The 21,441-nt window shown below is 39.6% G+C and overlaps 1 protein-coding gene across 9 annotated transcripts in view; it reads left to right on the top strand.

The window, feature by feature from the left end:
- The window catches only part of man1b1b (mannosidase, alpha, class 1B, member 1b), a 92,308-nt gene that overhangs the window by 24,082 nt on the left and 46,785 nt on the right, over window positions 1-21,441 (top strand). For 4 of the 9 annotated variants that reach the window (XM_072240673.1, XM_072240670.1, XM_072240674.1 and 1 more), the window contains 4 exons: window positions 86-186; window positions 1,322-1,473; window positions 14,659-14,765; window positions 17,949-18,134. In XM_072240673.1, the coding sequence (XP_072096774.1) occupies window positions 86-186; window positions 1,322-1,473; window positions 14,659-14,765; window positions 17,949-18,134 (546 nt within the window). Of the gene's footprint in view, window positions 1-85; window positions 187-1,305; window positions 1,474-14,658; window positions 14,766-17,948; window positions 18,135-21,441 lie in introns of all 9 variants that reach the window. The other 5 variants (XM_072240671.1, XM_072240676.1, XM_072240679.1 and 2 more) reach the window with 3 other exon arrangements.

The following is a 21,441-nucleotide window of genomic DNA, read 5'->3' as shown; positions in this document are numbered from 1 at the left end:
GGTTATGCCACAGGATTTCAGGGATTATGGAAAATGGGTTGTACTTTAATTTTGTAAAAGGTTAATTGCCCTACTATCCATTTAGCAGATGAGAGCCACGAGGAAGAGCTGAAACAAGTTAAGCCAGTAGTTGTACCTGTATTAGATGGGCTTTTACCCAAGGCATCGTTTATCTCTCAGCCACCGGTAAGTAACCTGGATTATATCCATTGCTATTAGCTACTTGTGGTTGGTTTTGACTAACAGCAAGTCAATGAATCATTTAAAGAACATTTCTAATGGTTAAATCTTAGCAAATTAACCTTGGCTCTTGGTATCTATATTCCATTTGTTATTTATTTTGCAGCTTAGTGAAGAAAGAAATGTAATAATTTTGTTTTGGGGAATAGTCTTTTTTTGGTCATTAATTATATAATCTTTCATTTTAATTGAGGTATTTTTCCCATCTGATGATTTTTTTCAAAAATAACCCATATAATTACATTCTTGCATTAATGTTAAAATAAATCATATTTCAATCACCTTTGCTAATAAAATGCACCTGATTTACTGGAGACAAGAGACTGCAGATATCTTACTGTTTTGTGAGAAAGATGGGAGAAGAGTCTTTTATCTAATATCTAACACTATTTGGTTAGAAATGTGCCTTCAGTGCTTCTGTGTAATTTATAAATCTACTTTGGTAAATAATAGACATTGAAATTGAATGTTAACACTTTGAAATCATTATGTAAATTCCTATCATTTAAACCAGCTGCTCTTTCCAGTTAATAACACAAAATGAGTGAAAAGGATTAACAAAATGGTAAATACTATTTGACCAATTATTCAAAAAGATCAGTGTGAAAGATCAAACCACAGGTAAAAATCAGTAATTCAGGCTGGGTGCTACCTTCTGTTATACCTCTGTCCAAATATTACCCAGTATAACCAGTGCTACTTATTTCAAGAGAACAATATGCACTTGCTGCATTTTCATTCCTTTGAGCAGGTATATAATTTTATAGTTATGATTTATTTGAAATTGTGTGCCTGTTCTATACTGAAGAGTTGGGCCTACAAAGATTGCAACACAGCCATTCCTTGAATATAGAAATGTCAGTTTTCAAATATTATTCACAACTTTTCCTAGCTCTTCGGTGACATTGCAAACCCATGTAATCACAAGCTACTCTCATTTTTAGACTGGTAAAAGATGTGTTATATTCTCAGCAGGATTTGTCAGATCTCCAAGAAACAATACCATTTTTTTTTTCATTAAAAAAGTTGTAGAATTATTTTGCTCTATCTTCAACCAACTCCTAGGTTTGTTTTAATCCAGAAACTCAAAGGACCAAATTTGAATAAGCGTGGGCCCCCATTTTTACAAAATCGATTGTCAAAGAAAGGAAAAAAGGAAAGTAAAATAAGGAAGGAAGATAATGAAGCTGAAGCTATTCCTGACGCCAAGGATAAAGAACAGAATAAGATCAGGTACTTGATATGTGAAACTGGACATTTTAATGTTTAACACAGCATTTATACATTGAAACGTAGTTTTTCTTTGAAACCTCTGCTTTGAATTTCATGGTGAAAGGTCCCTCCTTTGGTTTTAATTTGAAAAGCTGATAAATGTTTATCTCAGCGAATATGCCACTTGACATTCAGGCCTAAGCTGTGGATAAGTGACCATTTAACTTCCTCTTGTGTCACGTTGCCTGTGCTTTAATTGATAGTTTATATCCTATTTCCCAGCATGCTGTTCCATTACTGCACTAACTTCCTTTTCATATCCAGCCTACTATCTCCGCCCTTGCTTCGCGCTGCCAGTCTCGTGGTTGTAATTCTGACAGAATAGAATGTCTGCATCTCAATATCTGGCCTTTCAAAGGTAGATGACAATTTTATAATCTTATACCGTCCTCTTGTCCTGGGTATGACTCTAAACTGTAACCGGTGATGAGGCTCTGATTAGGGACTTTCAGAGCTTTGGGGAAAGTGGGGTTACCCCTTAGTCATTCATTGCTCCCAGGGGTGCTCTGACCCGGAACGAACGGTAACACCTGCGAGCGTTCCTGCTCAGGATACGAGCAAAGGCCAACGGCAGATCCGGCAGGTTCGGTAACTGAACTTTTGACGGAGAAGGCGGATGAGCTAGGACCTCAAATGTCAACAGCTATAGTACAGGCGGATGAACATTTGGGAAGAGAAATAGCGATTTCTTTAGTTTGCCCAACGGTAGGCAATAGCAAACCACCGTTGCTAGATACTAGGTTTCCTAGAATCTATTTGCTAAGAAAACCATGGTCAAACTCACAAAATGTATCACACATCAACAACATCAAGAGGATCTTCAAGACAATTCTGAAGATGTTTCGCTCGGTAGGGCTGATTCTGGTCAGCAGGGGATCGCCGACCGTCATCAAGCTACTGCTCATAAAGTTCAAGTAACACAAAAGAAAATTATTGCCACTTGGAATGTAAGAACCCTATATCAAGCAGGAAGATTGGACAATGTGATAAATGAAATGGAAAGACTAAAGATTAACATCATGGGAATTAGCAAAGTTTGTTGGATAGGTGCTGGAACATGTCAGAATAGAAATAAAACACTAATTTATTCTCGTGGAACATCCCATACTAATGGAGTAGGAATTCTTATGGATGAAAACATGGCAAAAAGTGTTTTAGGATATTGGGCAATATCAGAAAACGTGCTCCATGTTAGATTCAGAGGACAACATTTGATTTAGCAGTTATACAGGTATATGCACCAACAACAGATGGAACAAATAAGGATATAGATACATTCTATGAAGAGCTTGAACAAGAAAAGAATCTCAAGATACTGTTATTGTCATGGGAGATCTAAATGCTAAAGTAGGACAAGGTGCTGATGGAACTACCATAGGAAAATTTGGACTAGAGGAAAGAAATGAAAGAGGTGAGAAATGGGTAGAATGGTGCAAGATGAATAATCAGGTCATTATGAATACCTACTTTAAAAACCATCCAAGATGTTTGTGCACCTGGAAAAGTCAAGGTGATAACACTAGAAATCAAATTGACCAAAGATTTAGAAACTCAGTGACTCAATGAAAAACATACCCAAGTGCAGACTGTAATAGTGACCATAACCCAGTAGTATGTCATGTAAAAGTAAAACTTAAAAAACTAAAGAAGCAAAAACCTGAACAATCCCTTGACTACTTGCAATTAATTAAAGAAGAAAACTCAAGACAAAAAATTTACAATTGAAGTAAGGAATAGATTTCAAAGCCTAGAAATAGAATCTGTTGAAGATGATGGCAATCATGTGGAAATGAAATTTAACTCTAAAGGATGCCTTGGTAGAATCAGCAAAGTCAGTGATTCCTAAAAAAGCAATAAAGCACAAAGAATAAATGGATGACAAATGAAATCAAAAATCTAATGAAAGAAAGGAGACGGAAGAAAGCAAATCCTATAGAATACAAGTCCTTAGATAAAAAAGTTAAAAGCTTATGTCAGAAAGCCAAAGAAGAATGGTTAAACCAGGAATGTGAGCAAATAGGAAGAATTCCTATTACTGATCCAAAAAGGTTATATCAACAAATCAAGAATATCACTGGTTAAAAAGCTCCTCTGTTCTTTAGGTGGATGTTTGAAAGCAAAGGACGGTACCATTATCATGGAAAAAGATGAGATTATGAACAGATAGACTGAGTATATTCATGAATTGTTTGAAGATGATTGAGGCGAAAAACCAGAAATTAAGAAAAACATTGAAGGTCCAAGTATTTTGAAATCTGAAGTTCGTAATGCAGTAAATAAGATGAAGAAAGGAAAGGTAGCAGGTCCTGATGAATTATTGCCCTTGAAGATTATGGAATTGAAAAACTTACTGATTTAATCAATGACATTTATGAGACTGAAATAATACCAGAAGAGATGAAAAAAATCAGTATTTATCACTCTTCTTAAGAAAGCTGGAGCAATAGAATGTGAATTACATAGGACCACAAGTTTAATGAGTCATATCATCAAGATACTTCTAAGAATTTTGATGAGAAGAGCTAAAAGTAAGGTACAAGCTGAAATAGGTAGAGAACAATGTGGTTTTGTGAAAGAAAAAGCTACAAGAAAAGCAATATTGATGTTAAGGATACTATCAGAACGAGCTATTCAAGTGCAAAAAGATTTGTATGTTTTATCGACTACACTAAAGCACTTGATAAAGTGAAGCACAATAAGTTATTTGAAATATTATAGAAAATTCTAGATCTAGATTCGAAAGACCTCCGCCTAATCAGAAATCTGTACTGGGAACAAACTGCCGCTGTAAGAATAAATGGAGAAGTGACTCAGTTTACAAAAATCAAGAGAGGCATTAGACAAGGGTGTTTTCTCTCCCCTGATTTATTTAATGTGTACAGTGAAACAATATTACAAAAAATAAGACATCTCGGGAATCACAGTTGACAGTGAAAACATCAATAATTTCAGATATGCAGATGACACTTAATTGCAAGTAAGGAGGAAGAATTACAAAACTTAATTGATATAATTGTTGAAGAAAGTGCAAAAATGGGTCAATCTATCAATTGCAAAAAGACAGACTGTATGGTGATATCCAAAAAGAAGGAGAATCCTATCTGCAGGCTGAGAATAAATGGGGAAGACATAAAACAAGTACAGAACTTTTGCTACTTAGGAAACTGGGTGACATCAGATGGCAGGTGTGACATGGACATCAAAAGAAGAATAGGGATAGCAAAAGACACCTTTACGAGAATGAAGAGTATACTGACCAATACTAAACTAGGCATGACAACCTGCCTCAGAGTACTGAAATGTTACGTTTATCCAGTTATGTTATATGGCTCAGAATGTTGGACAATATCTAGTAACATAAGGAAACGAATTCTAGCAGCAGAGATGTGGTTTTTGAGGAGGATGCAAAGAATATGGACAAAATGTATATCTAATGAGGATGTCATGAACAGAGCAAACACAAAAAGAGAAATAATGTATGAGGTCATGAAAAGGCAACGTAACTTCATTGGACATGTGATTAGGAAAGAGGAGTTAGAATGCACGGTAATTATGGGAAAGATTGAAGGAAAGAAAGCAAGAGGAAGGCAAAGACAAATTATGATGGAGACAGCAGCCAGAGAACTGGAAATGGATACCAATGAATTGATCCACTTAACCCAAAACAGGAGTGTGTGGGCCATGGCTGTCAAAGTCAAACTGGGCACGGCACCTGATGATGATGATACTGTCTTCAGAATCAGAATCAAGTTTATTATGACCCGCATGTTTCGTGAAATTTGTTAACAGCGGCAGTTCAATGAAATGCATGATTATATAGAAAAAATATATATAAGTAAATCAATTATGGTAGGTATATACTGTATAGATATTGGATAGATGATAATATATTTTTTTTTAAATGTGAGGTAGCATTCATGGATTCAATGTCCATTTAGGCAGAGGGGAAGAAGCTGTTCTTAAATTGCTGAGTGTGTGCCTTCAGGCTTCTGTACCTCCTTACTGATGGTGACAATAAGAGGGCATGTCCTAGGTGATGGAGGCCCTTAATAATGGACGTCGCCTTTCTGAGACACTGCACCTTGATGTCTTGGGTACTACAGAGGCTAGTACCAGATATGGAGCTGACTAATTTTATGATTTTCGGTAGTTTCTTTCAGTCCTGTGCAGCAGCTCCCTATAGCAAACAGTAATGCAGCCTGTCAGAATGCTGTCCACGGTACATCTATAGAAATGTTAATATTTTAGTTGACAAACTAAATCTTTTTGAACTCTTTTGCACATTGTTTATTACTTCTCTGACAATAAGTAGCAACTTTTAACAGCTTCCTGGCCCTATTTGTAGTCCTTCATCCAGCTTTCTGGCGGAGGTCTCCAATCTCCACTGTTTTTAAAGCTGCCTCTTCCTAAATTTATTAGCCATTCAGTACCTTCCAAAAAAAAAATGCTTGTGCAAGTCTGAGTTTTTGCAAGACTTGGCTATTTGAGCTAATTTTACATCATAATAGGAAACCTGTAATTTGTTCTTCTGTGCTGTGTCTCTATTCTCTCTTTTTCCCCATGCTCTCTGTTTACTCCGTCTTCCTTTCTGGTCATATCCAAGGTTCCACCTCAGCAGCCTGAATTCTACAAGACATTAATGGTTTAGATGTTACTAGATGTCCCTTGCTTATTAACTCAAAACTAGACTTGGGAAGTCTTAATTATTTGCAGTGGACTCACTCATTCTGAGGTACAAATGTCACTTGTCTGTAAATGCTATTTGTTTCAACTGATGTGAAGGTGGAGTGATAATTGAATTAGTGTGCCATATATGCATTCAAAAGAGAGATCAATTTAATTATAGGACAATGGGGAAATTTTTGAATTTTACAGTAGGGCAGTTTTGAGAATATGTGGGGCTTCAGCAACACTCACTTCTGCTGTTACAAGCATAGGGTGCGTCAGGTATATTGTAACTGGTTGGTTGCCATGTTCTTCTAGTCCAAAACCAGGAAGGTCATGCTGACTTTCATGTGCTTGTTGAACCATGTGCTTATTAACATTAGTTTAAACTTCTTTATACCCAATTGTCCAAGAGTTTTAAAAGCATCTCAATTTCCAATTGCCCTTCAGCGAGCAAGGGAACTGTCATTTGTATTTCAACAAGTTTTTAAAATAGCAAATCGGTAAGAAAGTAAACAAATTGATGAAGGATTTTTTTTTTCCCTGAATAGTAAAGCTCAGCTGTATTGCCCAGTCTTGTGGTTTAGTATCGTTTCTAGCTTTTCAGAACTGTAAAATCATCCTGTCCTCCAGTTTTGCAAACTTCACATTTGAAATATATTTGGCCTCATCCAACTGTTGTTTTGTTATTTCTTTCTCAATTGCTATTTCAAACTTGATACTTTCTTCCACTTGGGATCTGATCCTTCTATATTAAATTTATCACTTGGAAAGATATTTGGTTATCTGCTTGTACAAATCATTATTTCATTTTGGTATGCTTCCACTTTACTGTTTTTGGAAGCTGCTGCATTTTGCCAGCTGGGACTGTCATCCTTTCCTCTGAAAACTTGCAGCTTTACTTTCTTTTCTCCAAATGCCTGTTGTAGTGTTCTGAACTTGGAAGAATGGGCGCAATGAAGGTTGTGTTTCAGAGATCTCTCTGTACCTGCCAAAAGTAACAGACTGAAGTTCAACCTGCAATGGTACTCAAGGGGAATTTTTTGGCATGTAACAAGAGGAAAAGAGAGTTCCTTGTTTCAAAATAGTGATTTCGGTAATTATTTCTTATAAAACTAAATATGCAAACTGTAAGACTAGACGATAAACAATTCTTTCTTCAGTATAAATCTTTTATCTTTCCTTCATTGTCCCTTTCTGGTGTTGGAGGTAAGTTGTCGTTAATGGACTCTGGAAACATAAAATGTGAAATCTCTAATACAATTTAGAAAGAAGTTGCACAAATCTTTAAGATGAGAAAATTCACAGATTGTGGAAATCCAAGCCAAAAAAAACACACACACACACACACACACACACACACACACACAATGTTGGAGGATCTCAGCAGGCTAAGGAGCATCAAAGGAAAAAAGTAAATAGTTGATGTTTTGGGCTGAGACCCTTCATCACACTTTTGTTTATTCTTTTTGATCAATACTGCCTGGCCTGCTGAGTTCCTCCAGCTTTTTGTGTGTTGCACAAATCATTGGTTCGGGTAAACTTGGTGTTTTACGTGCAGTCTAGTTAATACACTACAGGAAGGATGCGATTGTGCTTGAAGTTTCTGAAAAGATTCACAGCACTTTTGCCTGGATTAGAGGGCTTGAATTAGATTGGGAATGAAGTGAAGAAAGCCAAGTGGTAACCTTATTGAGGTGTATAAAGTAATGAAGGGCATAGGTAACCTGGATAGCAAGTTTATTTTGCCAGAATGAGCGAGTCCAAAGCAGAGGTGATCAGTTTCTATGAAAAGGGAAATAACCATAGGTGGTGGTTATATGAAACAAGCTGCCAGAGGAGGTGGTAGAGGTGGGTATAATTATGGCATCTGAAAGTTATTTGGACAGGTACGTGAATAGGGAAGATTTAGAGAGATTTGGGCCAAACTCGGGCAGGTGGGACTAGCCCAGGAAGGCACCTTATTGGACATGGACATGTTGGGACAGAAGGACTTGTTTCAGTGCTGTACAATCTGGATCTTAGAACACTAGGATATTTTTGGCCAAAGCAGTCAGAATCAAGATTTTAGGCACTCTGAAGATGGGAATCATTGGCCAAGAGATCTTTACCTGTTGAAACAAGTAAACCGTGGTCAGTGGTGAGCAATTCACCAAGCAGCTAATGTAAAGGCTGGCAATTAATCCACTTGTGGAAGGACAATGTGAAGTAAACAGCTTAAGTGACATTTTAAGTTAGTAAATTAATGCAAAAATATTCATCCGAATTCAAGGTCAAATTAGGTGAAATATAAATTTTACAGATGATTTTTTTCTATGAAATATCTGCTGTTAACAGGAAAACGATCAGGATTCCAGTTGCTCTTCTAGCTCAATGTATTTCTCAAGGTACTACCTTCTTCTCTTTCCACTTTCAGGATCAGGTTTAGTATTTCTGATATGTCATGAAATTTGTCGTTTTGTGGCGCAGTACAATGCAAGAAAAATATAAAAATGACTACAAATTAAAATAAATGGTACAAGAGAGGAGTAGCTAGGTATCAACCATTCAAAGAAATGTAATGGCAGATTTATTTACCATATTTTCAGCAGTAAATCTCCAATAATGTTGCACGTTTGGGACTTTGCTGCTGGACTCTGTCCTAACATGATATAAATTACTCTTATTTTGAAGTTACAGTATGATAACTTTTACAGTGAATCGGTAAATTGGAACTTGGGGGGCCCCCGGATTGTTGTAAGGGAGTGTGAGAAACATTGCTGAGCTATTGGGATTTCTGATGGTAGGGTTACCTGAGTGGACTACCTGAGCTTTGCTGTAATAGCAAACCACTGATGGAGACTTTTTCTTAAGCAGACCCTCTGGAGAGAGGGTGACTTGATTTCTTTCTGATTGTGGATTCTGATCCTTTAATTGAGGCCACTGTAGGGTCTCTTCCAAGAAGACAACGACCTTGTCATGATCTGGAGGCTTGTGTGCATCAGTGACCTGGAGCTATGCATGAGCTATGTTGGCTGAAGTCAGAGCTCTATACTGTGGCTCTTTGTAGGGTCACCTATGCCGAACAGGTCAAAGGGTAGAGGGCAGACCACGAGTGGTCCACTGGTCCTTCAGACTCGGAGGTTCAGCTCAGGGCCAACAACCCTGGCTGGTCAAACAACACGCAAACACGAGGAAATCTGCAGATGCTGGAATTTCAAGCAACACACATATAAGTTGCTGGTGAACACAGCAGGCCAGTCAGCATCTATAGGAAGAGGTACAGTTGAAGTTTCGGGCCGAGACCCTTCGTCAGTACTAACTGAAAGAAGAGTTAGTAAGAGATTTGAAAGTGGGAGGGGGAGATCCAAAATGATAGGAGAAGACAGGAGGGGGAGGGATGGAGCCAAGAGCTGGACAGTTGATTGGCAAAAGGATTATGAGAGGATCATGGGACGGGAAGTCTAGGGAGAAAGAAAGGAGGAGGGGGGAAGCCCAGAGGATGGGCAAGGAGCATAGTGAGAGGGACAGAGGGAGAAAAAGGAGAGAGAGAAATATATATATATATAAAAAAAACGGATGGGGTACGAGGGGGAGGAGGGGCATCTCTCCCATTTCACGCACATCTGCTCTCACCCCATCCTCCTGCCACCCCACTAGGAATAGGGTTCTCCTGGTCCTCACTTACCACCCCACCAGCCTCCAGGTCCAACATATAATTCTCCGTAACTTCCGCCACCTCCAACAGGATCCCATCGCTAAGCACATCTTTCCCTCCCCCCTGCTTTCTGCAGGGATCGCTCCCTACGCGACTCCCTTGTCCATTTGTCGTCCCCCCCATCCCTCCCCACCGATCTCTCTCCCGGCACTTATCCTTGCAAGCGGAACAAGTGCTAAACCTGCCCTTACACTTCCTCCCTCACCACCATTTAGGGCCCCAGATAGTCCTTCCAGGTGAGGCAACACTTCACCTGTGAGTTGGCTGGGGTGATGTACTGCGTCTGGTGCTCCCAATGCGGCCTTCTATATATTGGCGAGACCCAACGCAGACTGGGAGACGGTTTCGCTGAACATCTACGCTCTGTCCGCCAGAGAAAGCAGGATCTCCCAGTGGCCACACATTTTAATTCCACGTCCCATTCCCATTCTGATATGCCTATCCACTGCCTCCTCTACTGTAAAGATGAAGCCACACTCAGGTTGGAGGAACAACACCTTTGTATTCTGTCTGGGTAGCCTCCAACCTGATGGCGTAAACATTGGCTTCTCTAACTTCTGTTAATGCCCCACCTCCCCCTCGTACCCCATCCGTTATTTATTTATTTTCTCTCTCTCCTTTTTCTCCCTCTGTCCCTCTCACTACTTGCCCATCCTCTGGGCTTCACCACTCCCGCTTTCCTTCTCCCTAGACTTCCCGTCCCATGATCCTGTCATATCCCCTTTGCCAATCACCTGTCCAGCTCTTGACTCCATCCCTCCCCCTCCTATCTTCTCCTATCATTTTGGATCTCCCCCTCCCCCTCCCACTTTTAAATCTCTTACTAGCTCTTCTTTCAGTTAGTCCTGACGAAGGGTCTCAGCCCAAAATGTCGACTGTACCTCTTCCTATAGATGCTGCCTGTCCTGCTGCGCTCACCAGCAACTTTGATGTGTGTTGGTAAAACAAAACTGTTGCAGAAACGACAGTGAAGAATCCTACATCTGAGTGCAATGGTATTCCTGAGATTCCACCTAGGACTTGCATGACTGATAGTAGTGAAAACTGAGAGGAAGCTACTGACATGATGAAGGAAGCTATGAACATCTCCAGAGATGAAGGACCTTCATTGCTGCTTAACAGGCAGTTATATATAGTAACAGGATTCACCCGTTCCTTGGAAGTTTTTATGTTTTATTGTTTTACAACATTAAATCCACTGTGATTCAATCTGGCTTTTCTGATCAACAGAAAACAAATTTCTACAAATTGGTCTAAATTTATTACGATTATTAAACAAAATAATTGGTTGCATAATTACTCACCCCTTTCAATTCAGTATTTAGTAGATGCACCTTTGGTAGCAATTACAGCCTTGAGTCTGTGTAGATAGGTCTCTATCAGCTTTGCACATCTGGACACTGCAATTTTTCCCCATTCTTCTTTACAAAACTACTCAAGCTCTGTCAGATGGGAATCGTGAGTGAACAGCCCTTTTCAAGTCAAGCCACAAATTCTCAATTGGATTGAGGTCCGGACTCTGACATGGCCACTCCAGGACATTAACTTTGTTGTTTTTAAGCCATTCCTGTGTAGCTTTGGCTTTATGGTTGGGGTCATTGTCTTGCTGGAAAACAAATCTCCAAAGTCGTAGTTCTCTTGCAGACCGCATTGGGTTTTTCTCCAAGATTTTCCTGTATTTTCTGCATTCGTTTTAACCTCTACCTTTACAAGTCTTCAAGGGCCTGCTGCAGTGAAACGTTCCCACAGCATGATGCAGCTATCACCATGCTTCATGATGGGGAAGGTGTGCTTTTGATTATGGGCAGTGTTTAGTTTAATCGCCAAAAAGCTCAATTTTGGTTTCATCAGACCATAGAACTTCCTTCCAGCTGAGTTCGGAGTCTCCCACAGGCCTTCTAGCAAACTCTAGCCGAGATTTCATGTAAGTTTTTTTTCCCCCAATAGTGGCTCTCTCTTTGCCATTCTCCCATAAAGCTGTGACTGGTGAACCACCCTGGCAACAGTTGTTATTTGTAATCTCTCCCATTTCAGCCACTGAAGCTTGTAACTCCTCTAGAGTTGTCATAGGTCTCTTGGTGACTTCCCTGACTAGTCCCCTTATTGCAAAATCACTCAGTTTTTGAGGACTGCCTTCTCTGGGCAGGTTTACAACTGTGCCATATTCTTTCCATTGCTTAGTGATTGACTTAACTGTACTCCAAGGGATATTAAGTGACCTTTGGAAATTTTCTTGTATCCATCTTCTGACTTCTGCTTTTCAATAACCTTTTCACGGAGCTGCTTGGAATGTTCTTTTGTCTTTATAGTGTAGTTTTTGCCAGGATGCTGACTCACCAGCAATTGGACTTTACAGACCCAGTTGTATTTTTATTACAATTAATCGAAACACCTTGACTGCACACAGGTGATCTCCATTTAACTAATTATGTGACTTATAAAACCAATTGGCTGCAGCATTGATTATTTAGTGTGTCGTATTAAAGGGGATGAATACTTACGTAATCAATTATTTTGCACTTTATATTTGTAATTAGTTTAGATCACTTTGTATAGATGTGTTTTCACTTTGACATGGGAGTTTTTTTTCTGTTGATCAGTGTAAATAAAAAGGCAAATTAATTGTTGTAATTCAGTGTTGTAAAACTACAAGACATGAAAACTTCCAAGTGGGGGGGGGGGGGGTGAATACTTTTTATCGGCACTATATATACTGTGGGGTCTGCAGATTCTTCCATAGGTGGAACAAGTGCGTGTGGTAGATGGGTACTTTGTAAACTGAGCCTCTGTGTTTTCCCATACATGACCTAAAGGGTCTGAACAACATCCTAGCATTTACCTGGAGTTCGTAAGAATGTTGTATTCCTCTGTAAAGGCTTTGAGCCCACCTTTTCCTCTCTGTACCTGGTAATCCCTTTCAATGGCAGAGCTTGGAATACACTCTGCTTTGGAAGTTTGGAGTTGGAGTTGAAGGATTTTGGAGAGGTAATATAGGTGATAGTTTTCTCATGCCTTGTGATGACGGTTGATAGTGATCTCAGGTCTCAGTAGTTTTTGCTGGAGCAAGTTCCCCAGTGTCATTCTCCTCTGGCCAACCCACCTTTTTTTTTGTAGGTTTTTAGTAGTAAGTAACTATCTCCTGAAGCAGACAGAAACACATCCTAGATTATAGAGCTACACAACACAGAAATGGATTGTACAGTGTTGTACAATGCTGTCCATGCTGACATTTCTGTCCATCTGCACGTCCTACACTTGCCTACATTAAGTCCATATTCTTCTCTGCTTTGTCTGTCTTAAACATAGTGGTTGTAGCTGACTTCACCATCTCCTCTGGCAGTGAATGCCAGATATTAACTACTTTCTGTATAAGATAAAGAAAAACTCAAATCCTCTTCAAATCTTCTACCTCTCACCTGAAATCTATGCCTTCGTTTGTTGGTACTCTTGCCCTCTCACTATAGCCTTTTATCAAGCAAGTGAGAGTAGCCAGTGATTATAAACACAAGCAGCAAAATAAAGATTGCAGCAGGCACAAAATATTAGGGAAGATGTTGAAATAACATTAATGTTTTCAAAACAAAAACTAGTATTTTAGGAAGTATACAACTTTTGAACAATTGAGGCATTATAATTTTCCTTCACTGAATTTGAATTTATTGAACAGAAATTATGGGATGGTAAGTTATTGAGAGCTTATTTATGCCACAGGTGACAAAGTTAACATTTGTGGTGGTTTATTTTTTTCCCTTTTGTTTACGTTGAAAATGGTTCTTGAGACAATACTTATTTTCTGGAGAGTATGCTGGTGAAGCTTGACAAACAGTTGTGAAATATATTTAGCCCTGAAGTATTTATGAATTTATAACTTTTGTAAATAGTAATTTGACAAAATGGAACCTGTATAATCCCAGATTGCTTTGCTAATTTGCTGATAGAGTTGGATAAGAAGCTTGCAAGAGTATGTGATTTCGAGCAGGAAGTGTTTTGACATTACATGACCAAAAGCAGAAAAACAGGATGCAGCTGTTGGGTGGGAGGGTGGGAAGTTGTGAGAGAGAAGCCTTAAAGACAAATGGGCTCATTCAAGACAAATGCAAGATAAGATAGGAATGCATTTAAGGGATAGAATGACCTGAAAGACATGAAGTTGATGAATTACTAGACTCTATAAACATATAAAATGACCTGTTTTGAACTGTAAGATTGAAGCTACCTACCGACGATTTAACGTACAGAGGTGGCCTTCCCTTGCAAGTAATAAACACGCTTATAATTTGTTACTGTCTATTTAGAAGACCTAGTTGAACGGTACACACCACTGTACACCCTGTGGAGTAGCAGCATGTCCCTGAAATTCAATGTTTAACTGTACAGTGTGATCCACAACAGCTGCTGTTATTTTCATGTTTAATGAAGGTGAATGTTGACGGTTTTGCAGTTTAAAATCTGCACCTGTGTTAACTGAATTCCCCACATAGAACAGGATACGCTGTAACAAGATCCTTATTACCTTACTACGATAGTTAATCCTCTGATTTCCAGGTCACTAGATCCTTACTGCAAAACTGTGTATTTTTTTTAGTTTAACCTTTAAAACTGCCCCAAAATAGCAAAAAATGAATGAACTCTTCTAAAACACAGTGGGAATGATTGTGAATAAATGAGCAACAGTAGTTTGAGGATTTAATAGAAGTGCTAATATTTGACCTTCTTCACTCTGTTTAATTCCTGGCTCACATGTTTCATGAAAATAGTTACCATAGTGGTGTTTGTATTTGCAGCTGGCGTGGGATGGAGATCGCACCTAAATGGGTTACTGCAGCTTTACCCAATTCAAAGCAAAAGGAGAAACCAATGGCCCATGATAAAGTGAACAGCAAAGAAGCAGGTAGCACATCCATGTGAGGTGTACTCGTCTTAGTCTTTTCACACTGTTATAACTATATTGTGCAGTTTAAGGAGTAGCAGCAGACTGGGGAATTGAAACAAGGCAGGTCAGTGTATAGCGTTTAGGTTTTTGCTTTGTCGTCATTACAAATTCTTATGAATGGATTTCAGACAAGGTGGTTTCAGAACCTGGAGGAAAACTTCATCTTAGGAAGTTACATGCACTCTTTACCGTTATTTCTTTGGATGGCTTTATCATCGTGGAGTCCAACTGTTAATGACATTAGAAAGGAAGCAGTTTTCCAATGTGAGGCGTGCATTTAGTTTTGCACATTAGCTTGAGAACGACTCAACAGCCTTCTAGATGTGGCTAAAGGAAATGTTTGCCTTTCAAGATTTTTTTTGTAAAAAGTAACATTTTCTGTGGTAATCACTGTACGTTTCATCATAGACAGTGCAGCACAAGAACAGGCCATCCCCATTCCCTTATGGCTGCACCAACCATGGTCCCAATGTAAACTAGTTCCATCTGCACATGGATTATATCCCTCCATTCCCTGCCAGTTCATGTGTCCATCAAGATGTCTTGTAAATGTTGCTATCATATCTGCTTTCACCTCTTCCCCTGTACCATATTCCAGCCACCTACCACTCTGTGTGTAAAGTAAAATCTTTACACGTTTCCTTTAAACTTTCCTCACTCACCTTAAAGCTGTGGTTTCTAGTACTTGGGGGGGGGGGGGGAATCTATCTACCCTATCAATGCCTCTCATAACTTATATATTTCTAAGGTCTTCCCTCAGCCTCTGGTCCTCCTGAAAAAACAATCCAAATTTATGCAACCTCTCCTTGTAGTTAATGCAACACCTAGTGAACCTTCCCTGCACTCTCTCCATAGCCTCCACTTCTTCCTGTGGTGTGGTGACCATTCTGCACAAGGTACTCCAAACGTGGCTTAACCAAGGTTTTATATAGCTGCAGTGACTTCCTATTTCAGTGCTCTCTCTAGTGAAGACAAGAATGCTATATTCTTTCTTTACTACCTTATCTACTTATCTCTCGCTTTCAGGGAGCCATGAGGTTGCACCCAAAATCCCCTCTGTATGTCAGTGCTCCTTAGGATCCTGTTGTTTACAGTGAACTTTCCTCTTGCATTTAACCTCCCACAAAGCATCACCTCACCTTGCTTTTATTGTCTGTGCATTATAATACTCCTTCCCCATGGTATCGGACTGTTGGGAGTGTCACAGGTCAAATGAGTGTACTCATTATACTGTTTATAATGGATGCACTCAGTTCACCCATTTGATATTTTCATGATTTATTTTTTCTCATTTAATTTGGTCAAAAATAAGAGGTGAAGATGATGGGAAATCAACAAAGGCCTGCATAGCATTGGGGACATGGAATTTATTTTAAAATAGGTATTTTCATAGAACATAGAAATCTACAGCACATTACAGGCTGTTCAGCCCACAATGTTGTGCTGACCATGTAACCTACTCTAGAAGCTGCCTAGAATTTCCCTACCGCATAGCCCTCATTTTTTTAAGCTCCATGTACCTATCTAAGAGTCTCTTAAAAGACCCTATTGTATCTGCCTTTACCACCTTCGCTGGCAGTGCATTCCACGCACCCAGCACTCTGTGGAAAAACTCTGACATCCCCCTTATACCTACTTCTAAGCACCTTAAAACTATGACCTCTCATGTTAACTATTTCAGCCCTGGGGAAAAGCCTCTGGCTGTCCACACAATCAGTGCCTCTCATCATCTTGTACACCTCTATCAGGTCACCTCTCATCCCCTTTCATGGGCTATTTTTGTTGTATATGGCCATATCAGTGTACATTTTGGCATTCAAATTAAATGAATATTCATTACAACTGCTTTTCAGCTCATTGATATTTTAATTACTTGGGTTTGTTAAGACCAGTTCCTCAAAACCTAGTATTAAGTTCACAGCACCAACCAGATGTCTGGTAGCTTTGAAATGTTGCACCATGCACCTTTTTAAATAATCCCACCAAGATTGAGAAGAGCTGAGGTGATCAAGAAAGGTCTTTAGACTGTGCTTCCATTTTATCCTCAACCTCCAATGCCCCACCCTTAGTAAAAAAAAAGTAATGCTCTAGTAGGTGGATCTGTAAGGAAGGAGGCTGTTCCTTCAGATCACATAATCAGATTATTTAATTTTTTTTGTTGCTTTATTTTTGTACTTTATTTCCTATATCGATTTCCCCACAATGAAAGATGCTGACTTAGTCCAAATTCTTTATTTTACAAGTTTGATCCCACACAGTTAATACATGATTCCAAAGTCTCTACTTGTTCTTTTCGGCTGAAAAGCTGTTTACTTCCATTTCAAACATCATCAGTCTGCAGAGAGGATAAACGTTTCATCATTTCTCCTGAAAGTGCACTGCAGTAAAGCAGTGACTTGCCTGTTTAAATAATGTATTCAAACTAAAGTTAACCTGACGTCAGAGCCTTCTGTCTCTGGTTCTGCTCTGAACCAGACTGCACGTTATTTAATACTGTATGTGTTTGTATTGTTTGAACATGTTGAGTGTTTCAATCCATCAAAAGCTGTCAGATCCTTTAACCATTTGAATTTGGAGTACATAAATTACTTCATTTTTCTAAATACAAGAAATTCTGCAGATGCTGGAAATCCAGAGCAACACACACAAAATGCTGGAGGAACTCAACCAGTTAAGCAGCATCCATGGAAGTGCTTAGGGCCGAGACCCTTCATTGTCATTTTTCTTCCCAGTTGGAATGATTTCCCTTGATGTTAATAAAGGTGTTTTTCTGACAATTAAGTGTTCTGTTCCTCACCCTTTTCTCACATAAGCAGAAAATGTGAGAGAGAATAAAAGTAATCAGCTCTTGTTTTTTGATTGTTTGGTTACCTAGCTGGGAAAAAGTTTGAATGTGGTCATCTGGAAAACATGTTAGAGGGCTCTGACCTTGAACTTGAGGTACTGGAAAATTACTAGCAGAAGTAGAACTCTGGAACAAGAAGAATTAGGTCAGGAGAGAAAATAAACTACCCATTTTGAAACACAGCTTTTTTAGGAGTTCTTAGTATTTTTTATTACATTTTGAAACTTCTATAAGTAATCTGAATGTTAACATTGAAAGTAGCTGTAACAGCCTCATTTTGTTCTGTTTGCATGTAGCCACTATAAATGAACAGCAGAAGGCAGTGATAGAAGCATTCCAGCATGCGTGGAAGGGATACAAACAGTACGCCTGGGGACACGATGAACTGAAGCCGATTTCTAAGTCTTACAGTGAATGGTTTGGCTTGGGATTGACACTCATTGATGCCCTGGACACAATGTGGATTTTAGGCTTAAAACGAGGTGAGATCCGTGAATTGTGTAACCTAGGTGCCATTTTCCTTTGGTGTAAGATGGAGATTGCAGATACTAGTTCTTTTAGATAGCAGGGTACTTTTGTTTTCTGTAGTTGGAAAATGATGTTGATACTAATTGATATCAAATGATCTTTAAGACATTTGTGATTTCGATGAGAGGATGTGTTTCACATGTAGAGTCAATGAAAACTACACAGAAACAGGCCCTTGTGCCCATCTAGTCCATGCTAAGCCATTTAAACTGCCTAGTCCCATCGACCTGTACCAGGACCATAGCCCCCCATACCTCTCCTATCCAAACTTCTCTGAAACATTGAAATCAAAATCATATCCACCACTTGTGCTGGCAGCTCGTTCCACACTCTTGCCACCCTCTGAATGAAGAAGCTTCCTCTCACGTTCCCCTTAAACCTTTCACCTTTAAACCATGACCCCTAGGTGTAGTCTCACCCAACCTAAGTGGAAAAAGCCTGCTTGCATTTACCCTATCTATACCCCTCATAATTTTGTATATCACTATCAAATATCCCTTCAATCTTCTATATTCTAGGGAATAAGGTCCTAATCTATTCAACCTTTCCTTATAACTCAGGTCCTCCAGACCCAGGAATATCCTTGTAAATTTTCTGTGTACTCTTTCAATCTTATTTGCATCTTTCCTGTAGGTAGGTGACCAAAACTGCACCCAACACTTACACAACATCGCCATCTTATACAACTTCAACTTAACATCCCAATTCCTGCACTCAATATTTTGATTAACGAAGACCAACGTGCCAAAAGCTATCTACCTGTGACACCACTTTCAATGAATTTTGGACCTGTATTCCCAGATTCCTTTGTTCTACCACACTCCTCAGTGCCCTACCGTTCATTGTTCAAGGCCTACCTGGTGGTCCTCCCAAAGTGCAACACCTTGCACTTGTGTACGTTAAATTCCGTTTGTTCTTTTTCAGCTCAGTTTTCCAGCTGCTTCAGATCCCGCTGCAAGCTCTGATAGTCATCCTTGTTGTCCACTGCACCCCCAATCTTGGTGTCATCCGTAAATTTGCTGATCCTGTTAACCACATTATCATCCAGATTGCTGATATAGGTGATAAACAACATCAGATCCAGCACCAATCCCTGGGGTACTCCACTAGTCACAGGTCTCCAGTCAGAGACACAACCATCTACTACCACTCTCTGGCTTCTCCCACAAAGCCAATGTTTAATCCAGTTTACTACCTCATCTTGAATGCCAAGTGACTGAACCTTCTTGATCAGTCTCCCACGCCGGACCTTGTCAAATGCCTTGCTGAAGTCCATGTAGACAACATCCACTGCTTTTCCTTCATCAACTTTTCTTGGCAACTTCCTTGCTAAAATTCTTAAGATTGGCTAGTCATGCATAAAGCCATGCTGACTATCTCTAATCAGTCCCTATCTATCCAAATACTCATATATCTGGTGTGAGGCTTACCTGCCTATATTTTCCTGCTTGCTTTGCCTCAGGACAGCAAACAACTCCTCTTCTGTAATCTGTATAGGGTCCATGACCTTGCAGCTGCTTCACTTCTGCAGATGCAATGTCCATCTCCCAAGTAAATACAGATGCAAAAAATCCATTTTACATCTCCCCATCTCCTTTTGACTCCACACAGAGATTACCATTCTGATCTCTCAGAGGACCAATTTTGTCTCTTACACTCCTTTTGCTCTTAATGTATCTGTAGAAGCTCTTAGGATTCTACTTCACCTTGTCTGCTAGAGCAACCTGATGCCTTTTAGCCCTCCTGATTTCTTTCCTAAGCGTTCTTGTTACATTTTATATACTCCATAAGAGACTCATTTGTTCTACCTGCCTATATCTGCAATGCACCCTTTTTTTACCTAACCAAGGCCTCAATATCTCACAAAAACCAAGGTTCCCTGAACCTGTTGTCCTTGCATTTTATTCTGACAGGCACATACAAGCTTTGCACTCGCAAAATTTCACTTTTGAAGGCCTTCCACTTACCAAGTACACCTCTACCATAAAATAGCCTGTCCCAATCCATGCTTGCCAGATATTTTCTGATACCATCAAAATTGGCCTTTCTCCAATTTCAAATCTCAAACTGAGGACCAGAGCTATTCTTTTCCATAATTACCTTGAAACTAATGGCATTGTAATCACGAGATGCAAAGTATTCCTCTACACAAACTTCTGTCACCTGCCCTATCTCATTTCCTGACAAGAGAACAAGTATTGTACACTCTCATGTTGAGACTTCTGTCTACTGATGAAAGAAACTTTCCTGAACACATTTGACAAACTCTATCCCATCTAGTCCCATATAGTATGGGAGTACCAGTTAGTATGTGGAAAGTTAAAAATCACCTTCTTTTACAGCCTTGTTTCTTGCAACAGTTGCGATCTCTCTACAAATTTGTCCTTCTAAATCCCTCAGACTGTTGGGTGGTCTGTAATATAGCCCCATTAACATGGTTATACCTTTCTTATTCCTTAGTTCCACCCATAACTAGAAGAGTTCTCCAGTATGTCCTGACTGAGCATTGCCATGTCATTTTCCCTGACTAGTAACATCACACCTCCTTTTTTAATCCTGCCCGCTCTGTCATGTCTAAAACAATGGAATCCTGGAATATTGATCTGCCAGTCCTGCCCCTCTTGCAACCAGGTCCCACTAACGGCTATAATATCATAATCCATGAGTTGATCCAGGCCCTGAGCTCATCTGCCTTTCCGACATACTACTTGCATTGAAATATTTGCAGCTCAAGAAATTAATTGCACCGTGCTCAATCTTTTGATTCCTGACTTTGTGATCTCCACAACCTCTCCACTATCTTCTGGCACTCTGGTTCCCATCCCATAGCAACTCTAGTTTAAACTCCTCTGTGCGGCCTTAACAAACTTTCCCACTAGGATATTTGTCCCTCTCCAGTTCAGATGGAAACCATCTCTTCTGTACAGGTCCCATGGAAGAGAGCCCAATGATCCAAAAAATATGATGCCCTCCCTCCTACACCAACTCCTTATCCATATGCTAAACTGTATGATCTTTCTATTTCTAGCCTCACTAGCAATTCTGAGATCACATCCCTGGAATTCCTACCCTTTTAACTTAGCACCTAAGTCCCTGAACTCACTTTAAAGAACCTCATCACTCTTCCTTCCCATGTCATTGGTACCTACATGGACCACAACCTCTGGCTGCTCACCCTCCCACTTAAGAATGCTTAGGAACCAATCCGAAATGTCCTGGAATCTGGCACCCAGAAGGCAACATTTCATCCAGCAATCTCGT

Source organism: Mobula birostris, chromosome 22, assembly GCF_030028105.1.
Source record: "Mobula birostris isolate sMobBir1 chromosome 22, sMobBir1.hap1, whole genome shotgun sequence".
NCBI classification, from domain to species: domain Eukaryota; kingdom Metazoa; phylum Chordata; class Chondrichthyes; order Myliobatiformes; family Myliobatidae; genus Mobula; species Mobula birostris.
This window is presented reverse-complemented; position numbering and strand designations above follow the sequence as displayed.